We start from the raw sequence: 21,087 nt of genomic DNA, 5'->3' as shown, positions 1-21,087 counted from the left end.
GGAAGGGAGAGGCGAGAGTGTTAACAAGTGTGTGTGTGCTTGCTGGGTCCCCGTGCACGCTCGCTGGGTTTATGTGCTATAAACTGTAAAATATGATTTATTAATGCACGGCTGGGGGACTGCGTGTGTTGGAGCACTGTCTTGTTTGCAGTGTTGCCTGAAGCTTCCCTTCACTCAAATTGCTTGCGCGTCCCCACTCTTCTGCAGATCAGCCTTCTCATCTGCGTGCATTTATAAATACTGAATAGGGGTAAAGAGCTGTCAGGCACTGCCACACAGTCCTTGAGCACAACAGAGCTCTTGGCTAAGGCATGTGTCGCCAAGCTCGTGCCTCTCCTAAGGTTGCACCAATGAACCTGGAGCTTTATGTTCCTGTGTTGTGTCTCCTGGATCTTTGTTGCGTGCATCAGCCTGAGTTGTCCTGGGAATGGTGCCTGAGAATTGGCTTGGGAAGCCCTTTTGGGATGGTCCATGGGAAGCCTGAGACATAGCTCAGGTGTTTGTAGATGTTAGTTATGGTTGAGCACAGCTCATCCCTAACTTGGTATGGACCATGAGGAGCCATCTCCATTGCACTGCTGGGCCAAGGGTGGCCAACGTGGCCACTGCCTGGGCAGCCTTTGTCTCTGTATTTGCCTAAATGGAGAGGGGTGAGCCTCCCCAAGCACCTCATGCCACTGATGCTGGGGCTGGGGAGACCTGCACCAGGTCAAGGGGATGCAGTGAGGTTTGGGGTATGGAGCACAATGGGGAGGAGCTGTGCTGCTGCTCCTGGCTCTTGGATTTGCTGCCTGCCCTCAGACAAGCAGCCTGACTTAAGCACCACAGGCTCTGGAAAATGGGAATATCGCTTCCTGGTCGTGGTCTCCCAGCACCTGCCATCCTGAAGGCTCAGTGTTGTTGGCCCCACGTGCAGCCCAGGGGTTAGCCCCACTGGGCACAGCACCCTGTGACGCCAGCTTTGCTGCTCTCACTCCATCACTCCATGCAGCTCATCCCAACATGCCAAAGAAACATGGAGCAGCAGCACAGGCTGAGAGACAGCTGGAAATGGTGCGAGTGGGGCCAATGGGTGAACGCATCAAAATGAACTCCGGGACGTGACCGAGGGAAGGCCGGACCCCAGCGCCAGTGATGCTCAGTGCAGGGGGTTGGTTCTGCTCCAGCTTCTGGCTGCTCGAAGACACTAGGAAGAGCGGTGGTGTGGGATGGCATGTGGTGGTAGCTAATGACCACGCGTTTCTGGTGAGGCAGAGCCAGGAAGGGCAGCACAGGCTCTGCATGCCGGTGTGACAACAACGCCGGGTATAACAGCAGCAGTGCTGAAAGTTGCATGATATTTAAAAGCTACAAAACGCGCCCGCTCCGATCAGGGAAAGGGCTATTAGGTAAATAAATAAATAAATAATCAGCGAGGCTTTTTCATGAAGTCTGTTTTAAATATTAAAATCCCAGCCTTCCCAACAGGAAAGCATTTCGGGCTGAAGAGCGACTGAACGGCATCTGATGATATCGCATTGACACAAGTGTCTAAAAAAATAGGGTAGGAATGTATGATCTGTTCCGAAACAGGAACCCTGGCTAATAGGAAATATGCTGATGCTACTTTTAATTTCATGACTCAGGTTTGCTGCAAAATTGATGGGAATCTGTGCTGGAGTTTGGTTACGTTACGACGTGTCTCTGCTGCTTAGGGTTTTTCTATTTGTTGTTTCACTTGGAGGGGATGACGATGATGAATTGTTTTGGTACTCGGGGGGGTTCTTAGATGTTATCTGACAAGACAGCGGAGCGGTCTTGCTTTAGAAAATCTGGCATCCAAATAAATAAAAATTGGCTTCAGAAACTTTTACGTACACCTAAAGATCGGACGGCCGTGCGGGCTGGGAGCACAGCAGCGCTGCGATGGGGCAGGGAGCAGCCCATGTCAATGGTCCCCACCCAGATCACCACCACAGTGCGGCTCTGCTGCCTTCAGGCTGCATCAGTTCTCTCTCCCCACGATGGGATCGAGCATCTCGCTGCCCCGTCATCCCTGTGCTGTTTCCTGGCCCGGTGCTGATGAGTTATTAGTGTTGCTAATTTTACCTGATGCTGCTTCCTTCTCTTTGTGACAGGTTGTGTTGTTTTGAACTCTCCAGCTGACTGATTGAGCTCTCTTTATTATTCCCTGTTTTACTTTGAATTCTGTTTGTTGGCTGTTGCTCGTTGTGTTTTGGGTTGTTTTTCTTTAATCCTCCCACTGCTTCTTTTTCCTCCCCGGTCCCTCTGATGCCTCTCCAAGCTGGAACATAGCCAGAGACCATCAGGAGGTCATTGAAACACAGACGGTTGTTGGATTTAAATAAGGACTACATAATTTTATGACCATTAACAAGACTCGCTGCTCTGCAAGCTAGAATAATAAGGGCAATCATATCTCATGGTTCGAGGAGCAAGCTGATTGCCTGTAGGGACTGCAAAGGTAATTCTCCATCCCTGACTCCCCCCGAAATATTACACAATTGATGAGATGCACTGGACAGGTCAAAGGGAAAGAGGGCACAGGGCTTTGGTGGAAGGCGCGCGCATTCCTGCTTCACCACATCACACTCCTTTTATCTAGTGATCATAGACAGCCAGCATCAACATGGTGGGAAGTGTTTGCCAGGCAGGTGAAAGGCTCTGAAGTTTGGCAGAGGAACCTTTCTTCTCCCCATGAGCATACACTGGGAAACATTCATGCTGTACAGTCACAGGCACTTCATTTTTGTTTTGGTGGTGGTGGCTGGTTCGTGTGCTGTCCCCATAGTCCCTGCAGAGAAACTGTGTCCCTAAAGGGGGGATGGTTTGGATATTAGGAAATAAGGTTGGATATTTGGTAGAATATTAGGAAAAATTTATTCCCGGTGAGGGCTGTGACGTATTGGAACAGGCTGTCCATGGAAGTGGTATAGTCACTGTCCCTGGAGGTGTTCAAGGAATGTGGAGATGTGGCACTGAGGGACATGGTTTGTGGGCATGGTGGGGATGGGTTGGGTTTGGACTTGGTGATCTGAGAGGTTTTTACCAACCTTAATGGTTCTGTGATTCTAAAGGAAAATCAGAGCACAAACCTTGCTTAGGTCCTGCGGTCTGGAGGTGCCTCACACTCCTCACTGGCCATGGGGTGCAAAAGGGGGAGCAGCCAGCTGCACAGCGGTGGCAAATGGCACCGTCCTTCCTTCACCACTTCTCCCCTCTGCAGCTCAGCATACACGTCCCTTCCTCGGCTCGTTCTGGGACTCACGCTGCAGCCCTTGGGGCTGTACGTGCTTGCTCCGCTCCCGTCCCGCTGTTGGAGGCAGTGCCCTTGATTGGCGTGCTCTGAAGTGACAGCTCTGCTCGCCGAGTCCCAGCAGGGAAGGAGCAGCCTCGGAGAGGAGGCGATGGTGAGGAATGAACCAAACCCACAGGGAACAGCGCTGCTCATCCTGGCAGCGAGGAGGAGGAGAGAGAAGAGCCTTCCAGATGACGCCTCTCGAGTGGATCCATCCAGCCAATGTCTTTGGGTACATCTGCAGGTAACCAACACCTCACTTCAAGCTGGACCCTCCTGCCCAACAATGCAGTACCCCGAGCCCTGGCGTGACTGCGTCACCTAGGGGTTTCCATCTGGGCCATGGGATCCTTCACCTGGTGTGGACACAGTGCAAGGCAACGTGCCACAGTGTGCTGCTGGCCCTGAGGTGACAAATCACTTGTTAGCTTTGCTAACTCATTAGCAAAGACTGAGCGCGGAACAGATCCTAGGCAGTGCTAATGACTGAGTTTAAGGGATCACTGTGGTGGTAAACCATAATTAATAGTCTATCACAGCACTTTTTTTTTAATTACACACAGGCAGAGCTGGGAGGTGTGAGGAGGTTGGTGGGCACGGTGGGGGCCACCAGCACTGGGCCCCAGTGCATGGCCCCAAGGGTGGCTTTGGGTGAGCACGTGGCACCAGTGTGCCACGTCACCAGTACAGCCTCCATTTAACCACACAGCCTGGGACTGGGAGCTGTGGTTTCCATCTCCCAAAGTGTGCTGACTGAGGTCATGCAGTTAGAGTGCTCAGGGCGGGAGGAACTCCCACCTGCATGGATTGCTTAAGTCCCTGAGCCTCCAACCCAAGCTCATTCCTGCCCTGTGCAGAGACCCCGTGACACCTCTGCCACAGCCCACTGCATTCCTCCTCCTCCTCACTCCTAAAAAAGGGGACGAGGGGGGTGGCTCACAAGGCCAAAACAGAGGTGGTCAAAGGGAGAGCTACCAGCCCAGCTGCCCCGGTGCACCCCATTCCCATCCCTTCTCCTATCTGGCTTCACTTACCTTTGGCCTTCCATAGTCCCCAGGTCCTGCAACTGGTGTTACATGTAATGAATGATCTTGTCCTCCTTGTTTGTCTCCTCTTTAGTGTAACACTGTAATTAGCTTAATTACCAATAGTTTCTTTTTTTTTTTTGGTAACTTTAAATGGAAATTAAATTTTGCACCAGGTTTTACAGGCTGTTAACGGGAGTCGAATAATCAAGCCTGACTCCAAGTCCTTGAAAATGAGTATTAAAAAAGGTCTGAATTTGCATATTCATGTTTTTAATAGGGTTCAGAAGGTATATTTGCAACTGATGAAAAGGATTAATTAAGCCTAATTTGCATAGGAAGAGCAGTTTAACCCCTTGCATCCCAGCAAGGCAAAGGGTGACAGGTGGAACAGCAGGGCTGGGTGCTGGAGGCACAGGCACGTCCCGCTGAGCATCACTCCTGCACATGAGCAAGACAGGACCAGGGGAGCCCAGGATCTCAGCATCACCCTGGTATGACGCCCAGCACCAGCAACCACCTTCTGGCTTCAGCCTCTGTACCTCCATCATGGAGATGTGTGACCTGGGTTTCCCATGGCAATTTCAGTGTTATCAGCTACTGTGTCAGGGCTTGAGCTAAATCACATTGCTCCTGGTGTGGGATGCACTGTGCTGCTTTAAGAATAATTTTGGTGATGTCAGCTCCTTTTCCTGAGCTGGTCACACCAGGGCTGCCCATATGTTGCAGTAGGATCACCAGGGAGTGGGAATGTGACACTTCCCAGGGCCCTCCTTAGCTCAGAACGGAGCACAGCTTTGAGTCAGAGCCGGAATATTGCTAAAAAGTGGGGAAAAAAATAAATCAGGCATTCATTTTGCTTCAGCAGGTGGTGTGCTGTGTTCCCCTTGTAGTGCTTTGGTGGCGTGTGTTGCTAATTATTTTTCGGGTGGAATTTGCTGTGCACAGCACGCGGGGTTCATTAGACAGAGATGGCTTTGAAGTGGCGTTTGGAATTAATGCTGGCATATGTAAATGTTTCTTGTGCCATGGAAGAGCTGGCTATAAATGATGCATGAGGTCCAGCGAGAGAGATACTTGCTTTGTTTATACACACCCATTGGGCTGCGTTATGCCAAAAATGGGTGGAAGAAAATCAGCGGTTCTTGCACGGTCCGTATATCTGCTGCCCGGCCATGCATGAGTGTTTAGCAGAACATAGCATGGCACTGCTAGCGCGCAGCATCCTGAATTTCCTCTGCTTGGGAACCTGTGTTGGAGCCCTGACATGGCTGCTGCTGCCTCTGCACGTGGCACTATCCCTGTGTCTCCCAGCTCAGGGGGATGCATCCAGCCCTGCACATCAGTGAGGTCCTGACCCCTGCACCACCTCACCCCAACAAAGCCCACCTCAGGGGAATAGTGCTAGGCAGGGGCACACGCAAACAGCTCAAGAGTCATCTTGCAAAGCACCATGATGCAGTGATGGAGATCTGAGGTTAAGCAGGAATGAACTGGCGTTGGGCAGATCCATTGGGTTGGACGCGTGTTGGACAGCTCCATCCGTTGCCTCTTCCCCGTGGTATTCAACAGATGTGACCAGGAGCACCTCATCACCAGGCAGGAGACACCGAACTCTGGGACTGCTAGGGACCTGCACCCAGGGGTGGTGCTCCCAGGGCAGACCACCAGCTGAGCTCCCTGCAATGGGCCAAGGGGGAGAGGAAGGAGCTGGCTGAGAATCTGTGAACGAGAGCGGAGGTTCCGTTGTATTTTCCTGCTTCCAACTGTTTGTTTACCAGCATGTTGGAGAGCGGTGATCTCTCTTCCTCGTACCTTATTGAGAAGCTCAGCTGTGAAACAGCTAAATGAACCATCCCATTTTATTAGCCTTTGGACTTAGCAGAGGAACAATCAGGTAATGGCTGACCAGTTTCTGAAGATGCTAAGCACATTACAAGTGCTAAGTATTACTATTTCCCTGCAATGTTTTATTTTTTCCTCTGAATATTCAGTTTAAATAACCTTTTCAATTACATTATCTGATTTCATGCACTCTGCACAGATTAAAAGTGGTGCTGCTTACAGCTCTCTCACCTCCATGATTTCCAGGTCTCTGTGAACCTCCTCCTGACCATTGCCTCCTGGTCCTGGGCTGAAACACCCTTCGCTCTGGGTCCAGCATCCACCCCAGCTTTGCTTTGGCTACTTAAAATCAAACACATCCACATCACTTCCCCACAGGCACGTCGACAACTGGTTCCTCTCTCTTGCATGTTTATTTTTCTTTCTTAATGGAGGAACATCTCGCAACCTTTCCCTCTCCTTCCAGCTAAATTGGATTCTGGATAAGCTATCTCCTCCCACTTGCTGCATCTCCCTAGGGTGCCTGCTGCTGTTTTGATTTCTTCTTCGGGAAAGAAGAAAAGATCAGCCCCAGGCGGGGCTTGGTGCCCCGGTGCCAGACGTGCCATCCTCACCTGGAGACCTGCAGCCATGTCCAGCAGTGGCTGCTGGGGAATGGGACTGGCTCAGAGCCACATCCACCATGGACATAGGTTGGGGGCAGCCGTGCCCCTGACCTCCTCAGCCCCTACTGCCCGTCTCCATCGCATCCCATCCCCAGCCACGCAGTGTTCCTTCTGCTGTCCTTCAGGAGCTGTGCACACCTCGCGAGGCCGGAGGAGGCTGTGGAGCAGCATGGGGGCTGTCAGCTATCAGCACTTGAAGGATGTCTCGCGTATTTCGGGGCTGCCACGTTTCTGAGATTTCCCAGACAGATGTGCGCGTACAAACCTAGCAGTGGGTGTAGTATTGTTACAGCCAGAATGATCTAAGGGTATAATTGAGGTGAGGTTTTTATGGAGAGTTAATACATCTTATTGCAACACCTGAGACAGCTGGAAAAAAAAAAATTACATGAACTTTTGAGCACAAGTGTTGAGGTGTCCCATCGCATCCCTGGAGATGAGGGTGAGCCCAATGGAGGATGCTGCCGTGGGGTTAGCCCCTGCATTGAGCTGGGACCCACGAAGTGAGTGGAGTGGGAGGAAGGATGGTGTTGTGTGGAGGCTGAGTGCTTCTTTTCACAGCTGGAAACACTGAAGAACATGACAGGGCCAGAAGAGAGCCCTCAGAGATGAGCAACACAGCACAGGGACAGCACTTGTGCAGCTTAATGGAAAAGATGGACCAGAAGAGAAGAGCTCATTAGAAAAGAGCACTGCCTGGTGAGGAGGGGAAAGATTATAAACCACGAGAAAGCTGCTAAAAGAGAGAAATGGAAATCTTTTAGTCCCAAAGAAAGCAAGGATGGAGTACATTAATGAGCTCTTTAATGGCGAGGCAAGTAAAGGTGAGCAGCAAATGGCTATTTCCAGATGGCTGAGCTTTGTGTGAAGAAAAGAGGTGGTGGTGGTGGGTGAGAAGTGATGAGCACCTGGAGGAGCAGCGGTGCACCCGTGTCGCTCACATTCCCATTGAGTTATTAAATAGTCACAAACATGCAAAGCCAGAGACTTGGCAGGCTATTCAGATTGCTCTGCAGGGACAGAGGAGTTGCAGAGGGTGGGAAATGGGCTCTCTGCCACCTCATTTGTGCCAAACTAAAGGGTAGAAAACAAGAGTGAGAACTGGCATCCTGCTTGGTGGTGAAAATCCCTATTCCTGTACTTCTGTGTCTTCTCATCCCTGGCACAGAGGAAACTGTGTCCAGAAAACTGATTTCACTCTGGATCAAACGGTTCCACTTCATTAAGTGCTGGGGTGGGGTGAGAAGTGGGAATGAGCATGGCTGCTGATCCTGGACATAAGAAAGGTTTTTGCAGTGAATGAATTCAATTCCTGATAAAATCCCTGGTGTGACAAAGCTCTGCATTTGTAGTGCTCGAGGTTTGGTGAGCTGGGCTCAGCACAGGGCTGAGGTTCTCCTGCTTTCTGATGAGCCCACGGAGGGCACTGTGTGGCCACTGCAAAGCTCTCAAGGTGACATTTGGATAACTTCTACCAACCTTCTGGTGATGCTGGCGCTCTGGCCAAGAAGGGTAGAACACAACGATACAAAGGAGATATGAAAAAGAGGGATGTGAGTGAATGCAAGTGAAGCCCAAGAGCTTCAAGCCAAGGTGAAGGTACTGGGTTGGCTCCTCCAGCACCAATGGCCATGACCGGTGGCAGCTTTGCTGCCTTCTGGGCCTTGGGCATTGGCTGGCAGCAGTGGTTTGATGCAGAAGGAAAGGGAATGTGTTGTACAGCTCTCCCCTAAGGAACAATTTTATTCTGGACAGGACCCATTCACACCCTGTACATTTTTGGGGTTTTTCCCGGGTAACCCCTGAAGCCCTTCCTTCTCCTCTGCTCTGTCCCCGTGCCCCCATGTGCCCAGCTCCCTGCTCACCCGAAGCCAGCACTGGGCTCAGGTGCAGGGCTGGGGATGGGCAGTGGAGAAGGAGGCAGCCACCAGCCCCACGTTCCTGCCCATGGGCACTGCACATCACAAATGCTTTGGAATGCATGGACAAAATCAGTGTGCACTGGAGCAGGTGGGTGCCTGCAGGGCTCAGATGGTGCATGTCTGTATGAAGATACATTTCGGTCCGAATTCATAGCATCTTAAAAACTGACCAGGCTCTGAATGCAGCACTAGGCAAGTCTTGCTGACTCCAGACAGGAGCAAGGGTTGAGCTGTGGGTGCTGTGGCTCTGATTCACCCATCAACAAGGTGGCTGGTCTAAGATGCTGGGGAAAGGGTCAGGGGATCACTTTTTGCCCCTACCTTGATTTTGCCCTTGAAAAACAGTGTTTTAAGCAAAAAGAAAAGGCATCAGCAGAATACATTTGTATGTGGCTCTGGGGCTGTCAGCATCGTCCTATGGGAGTTCCATATGGTCGTAGTAGGTATAGGGTGGGCTGGGAGGAGGCAATAGGATGGGGACTACTGAAGTGTGACAGCGGGGAGCAGAGAGCAGGGGCACGGAGGCACCAGAAGAGCTTTGAGGGAGCAGAAACCCTGGGAGGTGGTGGTGGAACTGTGACCTCTGGCCAGAGAGGAAATTTCTAGGTGTGACTCAGAGCAGAAGTGGCGACAAATCCCTCGGCTCCTTTTCTCTGTTTCATTGCCGCAGGGAAGCAACAGCTCGCTCTCACAGAATCCCTCTCCAAGCAGCTCCACTCGATGCCATGTTTGGCCTCTCCAGGGCTGCCACCTGCACAGCTGCTCCTGCCTGGATCGCCTCTCGCTGCCCTTCAGCCCTCCCCCTTCTGCCTCCTCCTTTCTGCTTGGTGAGGAGCCCTCCAGGTTCTTTGGATGGCACTGGGGCAGTGCCCTGGCCAAGCAGGGCATCATCTGTAGATGCAGCTGGGGAGCTTCAGTGGTTGAACAGAAGGTAAAACAAAGAAGAAAAGCACCCAACAGCTGGCAGGTGGTGACATTTTCCCTGTGTTTTCAGAGGGGTCTGTGAAGTACATGCCCCTGGGGGATGGAGAATGCCACAAACAGAGTTTCCCAGGCCCCATCCTGCGACACCCAAGTTGGTCATGCCTTGTCATGGAGGCATGAGGCTGGAGTGTGCTCTGCAGCACAGTCACTGCATTGTCACCTGAGGGTCATCCAGAGCTCCCTGAGCTCCACAGCATGCCCCACTGTACAGGGCTCTGCATGTGGAGGTACCTCCCCTCAGTGCCAGAAGGACGTGGATATTTTCTGATCCTCCTTTTCTCTAGCTGCAGTTTGCATCTGGGAAGTGTTTAATTTTGAAAGGCCAGTGCTGCTGTATCACATATCCCGCATTGGTCTCTGTTGGTTTGTGACCAGAGAAATCCTGGTGTGAAAACAGAATTGGGCTTTGATTTCATCTGCCCCTGCTGTTTTATGCCGCTAACAACTTTGCTTTCCTATAGCAGCTTTTATTCTAGGAGCTAAACAGGCTTCACAGACAGGCAATTAATTAATTGAGCCTCCCGCACCAGCCTGCGCCCTCAGCACCTCGAAGAAGTGTTGTGCAGAGGAGGAAATAGAGGCAAAGAGGGGCAAAATGACCCCCCCGGCTACAGGGAGCCCTGCTGCTGTGTCCAGCATCCGTTCTTGCTGACCTCCCACTCCTCCAAGAGGCACTGAGGGCTTCCTAAGGAAGCTGCTTGAGGCTGGAGGGTTTGCTTTGGCACAGCTGGGATTTGGGGACCGACTCATGGCATCATGGGACAATACAAGGATGATGCTCAGCTCCTTTCCAGGTCCTGCTCACAGACTGCACGCTGTGGGGAGGATGTCAGGCACCTGGAGGAGAAGGAGAAACGTGTCTTTCGTTATGCAGAGTGAATGGATTCCTGGAGAAATTGCCTGCCTTTTATTATGAAACCTGGCTAATGGGTTGTTGTCTACACAAATAACCATGGGGAATGAACTCGCGCGCTTCCCAGCCTGCTCCGTGTCTTCCCAGCTCAGCTCATTTCTGAACAAACATAACCTTTTGCAAGAATACCTGTCAAAATCACTTTGAAATATTGAAATAACAGGATGGGATGTAGTTTGCTGCTGGGCCCTAGTGCTTGTTTGTCAGGACTAAGGAATTCCATCCAAAGAGACTTGTGAGCAGGATGCAATGGAAAGACCACGGGAAGCAGCAGGGCTCTGAAGGGCTGTGTTTGGGATGTTTGTCACCGTGTTGGGCTTCCTCGCTAGGATCCCATGTGCTCACTGAGGGGAGCAAAGTGCTCCCTGGTCCTAATGTGGCCCCACTCTGCATCAGCCGTGGGATGAGGCATGGAGGTTTGCAACTCAGCTGGAGCCAATAAGGGCAAAATGGTGTTCCTCCACAGCATGGTCTGAATGCATCCCTCCTTCCACCTCACTGTGTGAGTAGGGCATTGTGTGTATTTCAGAGACAGGGCAAAATGCTGTCAAGACTCAGATAGGCATTGCACAGCAGTGGTTGAAGCGGACGTGGCTGCTTGGGTGGACACTGGACCTGGAGCACCATCCTCTTCTCTCCTGCCTTGGAGACCCCAGGGTGCCCATCTCCAAAGCCACTCACAGCAATGGAAGCCCAGCTGGACTGTGGGCAGTCCCAGGGCTGCAGGCAGGAGGTGCTGTGCTCGCTGCCCGATGCTGCTCTAAGTTGGGGCTATCTGTGGGGAAATCCCTGGCTGTTGGGTGCTGGAAGTCTCAAGAGAGAGAAGCAGGGACCCTGGGCCCTCTGTAGTTGTTTTCAATCTGGAGAATCTGTAAATGCTTAAAACTTCTCCCTTGGCAAAACCACCCCTCAATGATGTCCTCCTCTGGAGAGCAGCAGGAAGACTTCTGCACTAACTCATCGCCTCATATACTATGAGGAGAGATTCCAGATACCTTCTGACTTTGAGGAGAAATCTCATTGCTTGTTGGCACTTGTTCAACCAAGAGCTCTTCCCTTCTCATCCCCTTTCCTGTTCCCAGCAGTGACGGTGTCCCACATGGAATAGCATGGCTGATTTGCTTTTCTGGGTACATGTGCTTGACAGTGATCAGAACTTGGATGTAGACAATGGTTGGGAGAAACCAAAACCACAGAGAAACCCAAACACTCCCCGCCCCCTCCAAAAATATCTCCTCCACCAACCAGCCAATGAACCAATCACCAACCAACCAACAAAAAAGTCCTTCAATCCAAACTCCATCTCTTTCTCTAAAATCCATGATTAAAACCTGGTACAAACATGTGAATATAGATATATATATATATATATTTAGTAGATGTAGTATTGTTTTTTTTCTCCTCTCTCTTTCTCATTATACAGCAAACATTGCAAATATAGAAATTTTCTCTGTACAATTAACGACTTCGGTTTACAATGCAATGTGTGGTAAAACCTCAGTGAGTGAAAATGTGAACGGGCCTTCGACCGGGTGAAAGTCTAAACTGGAAGACTCCGTTTGCAAAAACAGCCCAAAGGACAGATCTCCTTCTGGTCTCTTTTTGGTTTTTGTTGCTGTTTTTGTTGCTGTTGATTTTTGGAAGGGAAGGAAGAAAGAACACAAACTGTTCACAAAGAATCCACAAAATCACGGAATAGGGACTCATGCAATGCAGTACTGGGAAACGCCAGACCTCCGCTCTCTGCCCGCTCCTTCACCTTCTTTTCATATTTGATTTTTTTCTTTTTTTCTTTTTTCTTTTTTTTTTTTTTTAAAAAATCAGAATGAAACAAAACTTTTATTTTTCACTTCACAGTTTGTTTTGTAAAGTTTATGTTCAAATTTGGTGTGTGTCTCACCAACGTGAGGGCATTTTAATATCTCACTTTATATATTATATAGAATATTTATAGATTTGTTCTCTCCTTTTATTGTTTTGTTTAATATCGTTATTTTTTGTTTGTTTGTTTCAAAGACAGTCTGAATAAAAATAGCTGCTGCGGATTTCTTTTGGTCCAGTTACTTTAAGTCACAAGTTGTGTGAGGACTCAGGACTTTTGCTGGGCAGAGACGCCCTTCCAGTAGTCTAAGATGTCGTGAAGATCCTCGTCTTTGGCAAACTGGACCTTTTTGCGCAGGGCATGGCCGGCTGCCATATACTCCTCCTCGTCTTTGTGCCGCTTGCGGTTGAGTTTGAAGCGCTCCCAGATGCTGTGCGATGGTTTGCAGGTGTACTCTGGGCTGGAGGTGTAGCTCAGGTTGTGGTATTGCGGCGAGAGCTGGGAATAGGCCAGGTCTCTGGGACGAGGCCGGGTCAGAGGCTCCAGGATGGAAGGCTTTCTCCCCGCCATGCTGTCGTGCTGCTCCCCTTGGTGCGAGCCGGGGTATGAGTGCCGGTGTTCGCTGTACTGCCGGATCTTCTCCGCCTCTGCCCGCAGGATGGCCGCGGCCGGAGTCACAGTGAGGATGGTGTCGGTGGTGGGGGACGTCTTCTCAATGTATTTGGCTTCTGATTTGTGGCCCGATCCCTCGGAGCGGTAGGACCTGGGGCTCCGTATGGAGCCACTGGAAGAAGTGCTGGAGCGTTTGGGGGCTGCCTCCATGCTGTGGTGTCTCTGGAGGGGGTGGTTGTAGCTTTCCTTGTAGACAGGGGAGAGGAATCCGTGCTTGCTGGGGATCTGCTCTGATAAGAGCACCAGCTGAGGCTCCACTGTGGAGACTGCCCCCGATTTCACCCCTTGGAAGGAAGTGGACTCAGATTTCAAGGCATCGATGCAGTTGTTGATGATCTGGTTCACCTTGTCCACCTCCTTGGCAATGGTGGAGATCTCAGCCACAGAGCTTTGGGTGTCCGGTGCCAGGGATAGCTCGCAGTCTCTCCTCTCAGGCTGCTCCCCCGTCCTCACCTCCATGTAGTTGCCCTTGGTGGCCTTGGGGGTCTCACTGCTGTCAATGAGCTTGTACTGCTCGACCTCACCAGCAGAAGGCAGGTAGGGGATGCGGGTCACGGTCTCCCCGCCCAGCATCTGTCCCTGGGACAGCTGGGTGATGCTGGTGGTCTCCATTTCTGGCCCATACTTCAACTCAATGATGGTCTTCTTCATGCTGCTGGCAGCCTTTTTGTGCTTCTCCTCCTGCTGGCGCCTCTTTCGGAGACAGTAATACACAACACCGAGGACGATCACCATGCCAAAGAGGCAGCCCAGGATTGTCATGATGTAATGAGTGGCAGTGGAAGGAGTGGGCACCGGCTCCTTGCGGTTGGGTCTGGTGGGCGTGATGGTGACACAGGTGTGATTGTACTTGGAGTATTGGTGGACAGAGACCACACAGTAGGTGTAATCTCTTTGTGCTACTAGGTTGCTCACGGTGATGTTCTCCTCCTTCTTCCTGAGCTTGGTGATCATGGAGGAGAAGCCGTTTTCAAACTGGGAGAGGATATACATCTTGCTGAAGGGGTAGGGGATCTGCACGGTGAGGACGGCCGAGTTGTGGTTGAGGTGCTTCACCTGGATGTTAGGCCGCACCTCTGTCTCACCGATGGGCGTGAAGAGGGAGAACTGTGGGGTGGTGCCGTCACCGGAGGAGCACTCCTCCTCGGAGCACGGGCTTTCGGAGGGCACTGTGGTCACTTGGTACCGGGGAGGGATAAAACGAGGGATCACAGTGTAGGAGCCACCGGTGCAAAGGGAAGAGAGCATGCTCAGAGCATTGCGGTAGCCAGTCCGGCCTTGGCCTAACAAGTAGTAGCCCGTGTAGTCTGGTGGGGAGTCGCACTGCATCCGGTCGTAGGTGCGTGTCATGTTGGTGAAGGCCTCCAGCCATTGCAGGAAGCCAAGGAGCTCGCAGGAGCAGTAGAAGGGGTTGCTGTAGAGTTCACAGACAGAGAGCTTGTTTAAGCCCCTGAAAGTGTTGCTGTCAAGTCTCTGGATCCTGTTCATGGACAGGTCAATGTTCACTATGTTGGGACACTCCCAGAAGGCATTGGGGGTGACAGTCTCGATGAGGTTGGCCTGGAGATAGAGGTACTCCAGCTTCCCCAGGCCCCGGAGGATACCCTCGGTGAGGTTCCTCAGGCGGTTGTAACCCAGCTGCAGCACCTGGAGGTTGAACTGTCCTGAAAAGGCACCGTCCTCGATGTAGGAGATCTCGTTCTTTGTCAGGTTGAGGTATGTCAGGTTGCCGAAGCGGCTGAGCGAGGCGTACTGCACGCTCTTGATCTTGTTGTCATTCAGCCGCAAGTCCACGATGGTGCTGTTGATTTGCTGGGGGATGGACTCATAGGGGGGCTGGTTTTGGCTGCAGATGGCCAGCCAGACAAAACCCTTGTCCCCCTCAATGAGCCAGCAGTCTGCCCGCACCCCGCCAGTGTGCAGGAGGGAGACGGCTGCCACGCACACGCAGAAGGCTGACGTCGCAGCCCACCGGCGACCTGCCATCTGGAAGGGAGGCGTGGAGAAGGGGTTCCTGGTCTGCCGGATGCTGGGGGAGAGGCAGGGGCCGGGAAGACGTGGGTTAGAGCTCCTTCGGCAGCTTTGTTCTTCTTTCTCTTCTCCTCATGGCTTGGAGCTGTGCGGGGAAGCGTCCGTGGTGAACGTGGACCTCGGTGCCCAAGGAGCTCGGCAGCCACCGGCCGGGGGCTGCTCTCAAGGCCTGGGTGGCTGAGGCTGGTCCTGCATCACCAGGTCTCTGGCATCTTGGGGAGGGAGTCATGAATTTGGATGCTCGTGCCAAGGAGTATCTTTGGCTTAGAGACAAGCCTTCCTCTCATTTTTTATAGTACATCTCCTTGTTTTCTTTCTGCTGCCTATCATAACGCTGGTCCCCATCTCTGTGTGTCTCTGTGGGTCTGGCTGTCCGTGCTTGGTTCCTCAGTTCACCTGCTCAAAACAAAACAAAACACAAGCTAAACACAAAGGGCAGATGATTCGTGTTTAGCCATGTTGGAGATGCACCCAACTACCCTCTCAGTGTTAGGTGCTTGCCTTCTAAATCTGGCTGCCAGCATGCCAGGAGCCTTTGGCTGATTTGGGCACAGCCAACACTGTTAGGCATCACTAAAACAGGTGGCCGTCAGCTGCAGACGTCATCCTCCTTTGAGCGCATTGTCCAGCATTACATTTTAGGCAGGGGAGAGAACAACACACATCCAGGGCAACATTCGTCTGACCTATTTAAGTGTCTACCTTCAGAGGAGGGGAGTGGTGCCCCAGAAGTGTCTGTTCCTCTCTGCTGAGAGCAGATGAAGTCTAGACAACTCACTCTGATGTAGATTTGATGCTGCAATGTTTTGCTGAGGGGAATCCTGACTGTCTCGCATGCTGGTGTGTGCAGCAGCAAAGCCCACAGAGGGGGATGCTGATTGAGGACACCGTGTCTTCCTGACTGCATTGCTATGTAGCATCCAGGATAAAGCCCAGCATCAAGCACCTGTCCCTGTTTCTGCGAACCTGAACAGTAGTTTCAGGACACTGCTTGACTACAAGACACACTGACTTGATTGATCATCATCCAGTTTCCTTGTCCATTGTCGGGGCTTATTGCCTGTCTTCAGGACCTATCTCTCCCTCCTGATTAAAATGATGCAGAGGTGTGGAGGACCCTTAAACTTTCAGCAGTATAATGTGAGTATCTGGAGAAGAAGAGACATGACCTTCCCTCCCCAGACAGAAAGAGCCACTGGAAAACCTGGAAGAATCTTCACTGGACATGCACCAATGAGGGAAGAAGCCTGTGAGGCTAGCAGCCTCACTTACCAATGAAAATCTCATTCCTGGCTCATGTTTGCTATTAAATTATTCTTGTATTTTTTTCACTAAACATAAATATCCATTAGAAGCATGGTAGCACGACTGAGTTTCCATTACGTGACTAATAAGACCAGCTCTCACATCAGCTCTTGCATCAGCTTCAAATCCTTGGAGCCAGCAAGGAAGGGAAGGAAGACTGTTTACCCTGCTGATGGGGAGACATGGGCTGCACTGCTGGGCTGAGAGCCATCTGCCACATCCCTCCCAGAACTGGGCAACTCAGTTAATCTCGCTGCTCTCCAATCTTCTCTTCGGTACCATGAGATAATGATGATGCATCACAGGGCTGCAGGAGACTGAATGAGAGTGCCCCAAGCTCCTCTTGCTGGGATGGAAGTTCCAGCAGATGCATTGCTCCCTCCAGTTGGGAGCAGGGCTCTGGATGTTCCCATTCTTCTCTGCCACAGGAGCTAGCCTGGCCTCCAGATTCTCCGATTGCCTCCCATGAGGTGAACATGGCCTATAAAGATGCTGGAGAAGAGCAGAGATGGGTAGTCCTGGCCTACTGAGCCATCAGAAAGAGGTTGCCCCAGTTGTCCCCTGAGGATAGTGCTTTCTTGGCATCTTGGCCTATTCTCTTCAGGAGGCACTTATTCTGTCCCTTTTACCTCTCATTTTGACTCAACCAACAGCTGTCTTTCCAAGCTGGTATTTGGAATTGCTCTGCAAAGCCAAACCATCCTTTTCCATGCCGTGTCGCTGGGGAAGCTACAGCCCGCAACCCATCTGAGGGCGTGAGCTAATGGAGCAGGACCATCCTGGGAGCAAAAAGCAGAGACGAGACCTTCCATGGACCTTGCCAGGCCAGCCCTCGTTGCCTTCTCATCATCCATGTGCCTCTTTCATCTAATTGGAGGTGTCTGGGATGAGGAAGAGTGACCGTGACTCAAACACATTCAATAAGGCTCCCGCTGTGTGTTTTCTCTTCTTTCCTGTGTGCTGCCTATCAGACGAGTCCTTTCCAACAACAGAAAGGAGGAAAAACATTTTATCAGCAGCCCAAGTTTAATTTCAGCTCATTAAAGCAAGCAATTTGCTGGTTTATTTGCTTTGCAAAGTGTGAATAAAATGATGGCATTAAGGAGATGTAAGAGGGGCTAATCTCCCTTTTTATTGGATTGCTGGGACATGACTGGGGAGTGGAGAAGTGGTCTTGTTGTGTTGCACAGAGGAGATAATTGTTCATCTTGTTGGTTTCTGAAACAGCTCCTTCCCAGCATCACTTCGACGTGGGTGTGTGTGAGTGTGCACCTGCGTGTGCACAACGTCAGCCAGATGTGAGCATCCCACGAGGCAGGATGGGAGTGGGAGTTCCTCAGCTCATATCCCCCTAACAGCAGGGGAGAGGGGGAGAGGCCTCCCTGCATCTTCTCCACAAACTGGAGAAAAATCACTAAGAAATGCTGAGGCATTAGGCCCTCCTGCCTGCTTGATTTGTCTTTGCCCAGCTGTTCTGGCTTTATTCTCCGAGTAACCCAATGACACATCACTTCTCCCAGTCCTCAGACCCTCCACGGAGCTGCCTGGGAAAAGCTGGGGACAAACCTACAACTTTAAAGTGAAAAAACAACAGGAAAGTGGAGATTTGAGGGCTTCATCTTCACTGATTTTGAAAGAAGGAAAAGAGAGGAATGAAGCTGGTATAGAACAGCAGTAATAGTTTTGAAACAATTAATATATACCAGAGAGATGCTGTGTCCTGGCCCCATGCTGACACTGACCACAGTACATACCCACTGGGACGCCCTGCAGCACGTATTCAAGAGTCACCTTTGCACTGCAGACACTGCTGTGCTTTTCCTTTTGCTTTCACAGGGCAGCACGGTGGCCCTGGTCAGCCAAGATGATGTCAGGCTCACATGGCCTGCAGAGGCCAGCACATGGGCAAGGAGAACTTCTTCGCTCCTAGCTGCTCCTACACATCTCCTCTGGAGCCCGGATCTGTGCTTTGCCTTGCTGACCCCAGCTCTGCCCCATGGTGCTCTCCCACAGTACCCATCCGCATTTCTCCAGCTCAGCAATGTGATTTTGTGATGTCTGTGAAGCTGCAGTCTGCACAGGATGAATAGCAACAACCCGGTCCTGGCTGCAAACACACAGCAAAGGAAGGAAAAAGCAAAGCTGCGATTCCAAAAACCAGTGCAGGCTGGCTGGTAAGTTTTTTGCTTCCATCTCCCAACTAATGGCATCTCAGTAAATTAAACCAGAGCAGCAGCTGCAAGGAAGCAAACAAAGCAGCCGTGGGGGCTGGGTGGAGGGAACGCGAGCCGGGCAGCACATATAATGCCGCCCTGGCACTCAATTCCTATTTTTGTTATTCTACTGAATGAGTTATTTCAAATTGTGGATTAGATTTACAGAGAGAAGGCAAAGAGCCAGATTAACATGCGTGTGTGTGCGTGCATGTGCACACATACACACCACTGTGCTCCCCTCCTTGGCAACTCTGCGTCTCCATAACTTCATTCTCCCCAGCTGCTCCATCTCCATCTGGCCACGTTTCCGCGCCTCTTAGATCTTCTTTCACAGTCACTCAGGTCATTTTCTCTGTAAATGAAGGAGCCCCGCTACAAAGAGAGACATAGCGAAATGGGAGCGATACATTACAAACGATAAATGTTTAATCACCCAAAGAGGTGGGGAGGGAAAATTTGGCTAACAGGCACCAAACGTTAAAATGAACCTTGGCTCTTCATTATGTGTAAAATAATCCAAGGAGACAGCTCTAGGATGGCAGGGAAAACATTTATTAGTGATGAAGTCTCCCCTAAATGGCTTGACGTCCATTCTGTGTGCGTCAGGTGCGGAGCGGAGGCTTGCAGGCAGGTTTCTCTGCTCATTCGTATTCCTGGTGTTTGCTACATGCCTCCTGCCAGGCGATGGTGGTTAGCATCACCACGCTGAATAATAAAGATGTCCAGGCCTGTAAAACCCAAGTTCGTCTTCCATCCAGAGGCCCCGGGACTAATATAGTCTCCGCAGATGGGGTCTAGGCAGCACATTGTGCATCCCAACCTTATTCCCAGACACCTCGCAGAGTTAGATAATAGAGCTCTCCAGTCAATTGTACTCTCTTCTGCTAGTATTTATTATTTAAGAAAAAATAGACAAGGGAGAAGAGAGAGTTTTTTTTTTCCACTGGGGTTCGAAGCAAGATGAAGACAGAATACAGAAAAGAGGTAAAGGGGGGCTGAGAAAGAGGTGCCCAGCATCACATACAGGATGGCTTTTACTGAGACCTGGCGAGGTCATGGACTAGATAGCAAATAGCCAGGTAGGAAGGATGGAAGGGAGCACTTCTTGGGGGTAGGTTGGGGAAAACAAATGGAAATTCCACACTTTGCGTCTATACAGGGAGGGAAACCCCTCTGCTGCATCGCCCCCAGCTCCTGCTGTGACTTGCCTTGGGAACAGCCCCCGCTGCTGCCTGGCATGGGCTTCCATGGGAGACAGCTGACTCTGCAGCTGATTGCGTGGGGAGTTCGTCAGCAAATTGGGTTTCTGGTAAAAGATGCACTTTCCGCAAAATCAGACCTTTGGCTGAAAAGCAGTGGTCTTTCTTGGAAGTTTTCCATTGCGACACTTGATTTCGGGCCAGGTTAACTGCAGTCCGTGGGCGCTGTGTGTCTGGTGGGTGCCGTAGTTCAGAGCTGTCGTGCGTCCATCCCTGCACTGGTTGTACTGAGGCCAGCACTGCCATCTGGGAATGGTCAAATCGAGCCCGTCCTCATGAACATTTTTAGGGAACTTCTTTTGTTCTATGGCAGAGCAAATTCTGGGTTAAAGTGACAATGTTTTCAAGACAGGGCAGATCTTAGGACTTCAGGAAAGATGGATAATCTGCTTTTCATTCAGCTGCAGTCCGAAGTCATTTGCATCCATCTCAGGCTGCTTAGCTTCCAGGGTCTATTGAGATGACAACCCTATCTCATACTGCTGTGGGCCACTGAGCAAAATTCTCTGCTGAGTTAAAGTAAATGCATAAATGATCTTCCTGGTGAACAACCTCTTAAGCCCAGCTGGTTACCTGTGCATTAAAGCAGCCTTCTGAAATATCAGCACGGGTGGACGAAATGTCAGCCCCAGCCTGTGACAGCGCGGTTGATCCCTCAAAGAGCCAAGGAGAGCAATTAGAGGGGAAAAGTTGGAGGGAGGTGAAGAGGAGAAAGATTTTAGGGGATGGAGAGAACTGAGAGCCCTAATCAGGTAGAACAGTCATAATAAGGAAAGTGTGTTTCTGTGGGAGAGAGTATTTACTTGAGTATTTCTCTCGAAATAATCAGCCTGAATAATCAGCTTTATTATGGGATAGGTGGGGTGACATTAGACTGGGGGAAAAACGGAGTGCTGGTGTGGAAGCAGGACTGCCATTTCCCTCCAGTAAATAGTGCTGAGGATCAAAGTGTGCTTTTCCAGAGCTGGCACAATGTGGGGAGCCCGCCCTGCGTGGGGAAGCGGTGCTGCTGGGGTCCCTCCGCACCAGCAAGCTGAACCGTGCCTTGTCCCTGCATTGTCATCCTCGCTCAGATCTTCGCTGCTGTGTGAAAGAGGGTTTTACTGCTTTCCTTCATTAATTTATTTTTC

General features: G+C 51.0%; 2 protein-coding genes across 10 annotated transcripts in view; one reads left to right on the top strand and one right to left on the bottom strand.

Moving 5' to 3' along the window:
• MAD1L1 (MAD1 mitotic arrest deficient like 1) overlaps positions 1 to 21,087 on the top strand; it is a 380,749-nt gene that overhangs the window by 330,707 nt on the left and 28,955 nt on the right. The window lies entirely within an intron of this gene.
• Positions 3,010 to 21,087, bottom strand: part of ELFN1 (extracellular leucine rich repeat and fibronectin type III domain containing 1) — a 79,224-nt gene continuing 61,146 nt past the window's right edge. For both annotated transcript variants that reach the window (XM_021412104.1, XM_021412105.1), the window contains one exon: positions 3,010 to 15,573. In XM_021412104.1, the coding sequence (XP_021267779.1) occupies positions 12,742 to 15,132 (2,391 nt within the window). In that variant the 5' untranslated portion in view covers positions 15,133 to 15,573 and the 3' untranslated portion in view covers positions 3,010 to 12,741. The remainder of the gene's footprint in view (positions 15,574 to 21,087) is intronic.

Source organism: Numida meleagris, chromosome 13 (assembly GCF_002078875.1).
Source record: "Numida meleagris isolate 19003 breed g44 Domestic line chromosome 13, NumMel1.0, whole genome shotgun sequence".
NCBI classification, from domain to species: Eukaryota; Metazoa; Chordata; class Aves; order Galliformes; family Numididae; genus Numida; species Numida meleagris.
The sequence above is the reverse complement of the archived record's forward strand: the minus strand, read 5'-3'. Positions and strand labels throughout refer to the sequence as shown.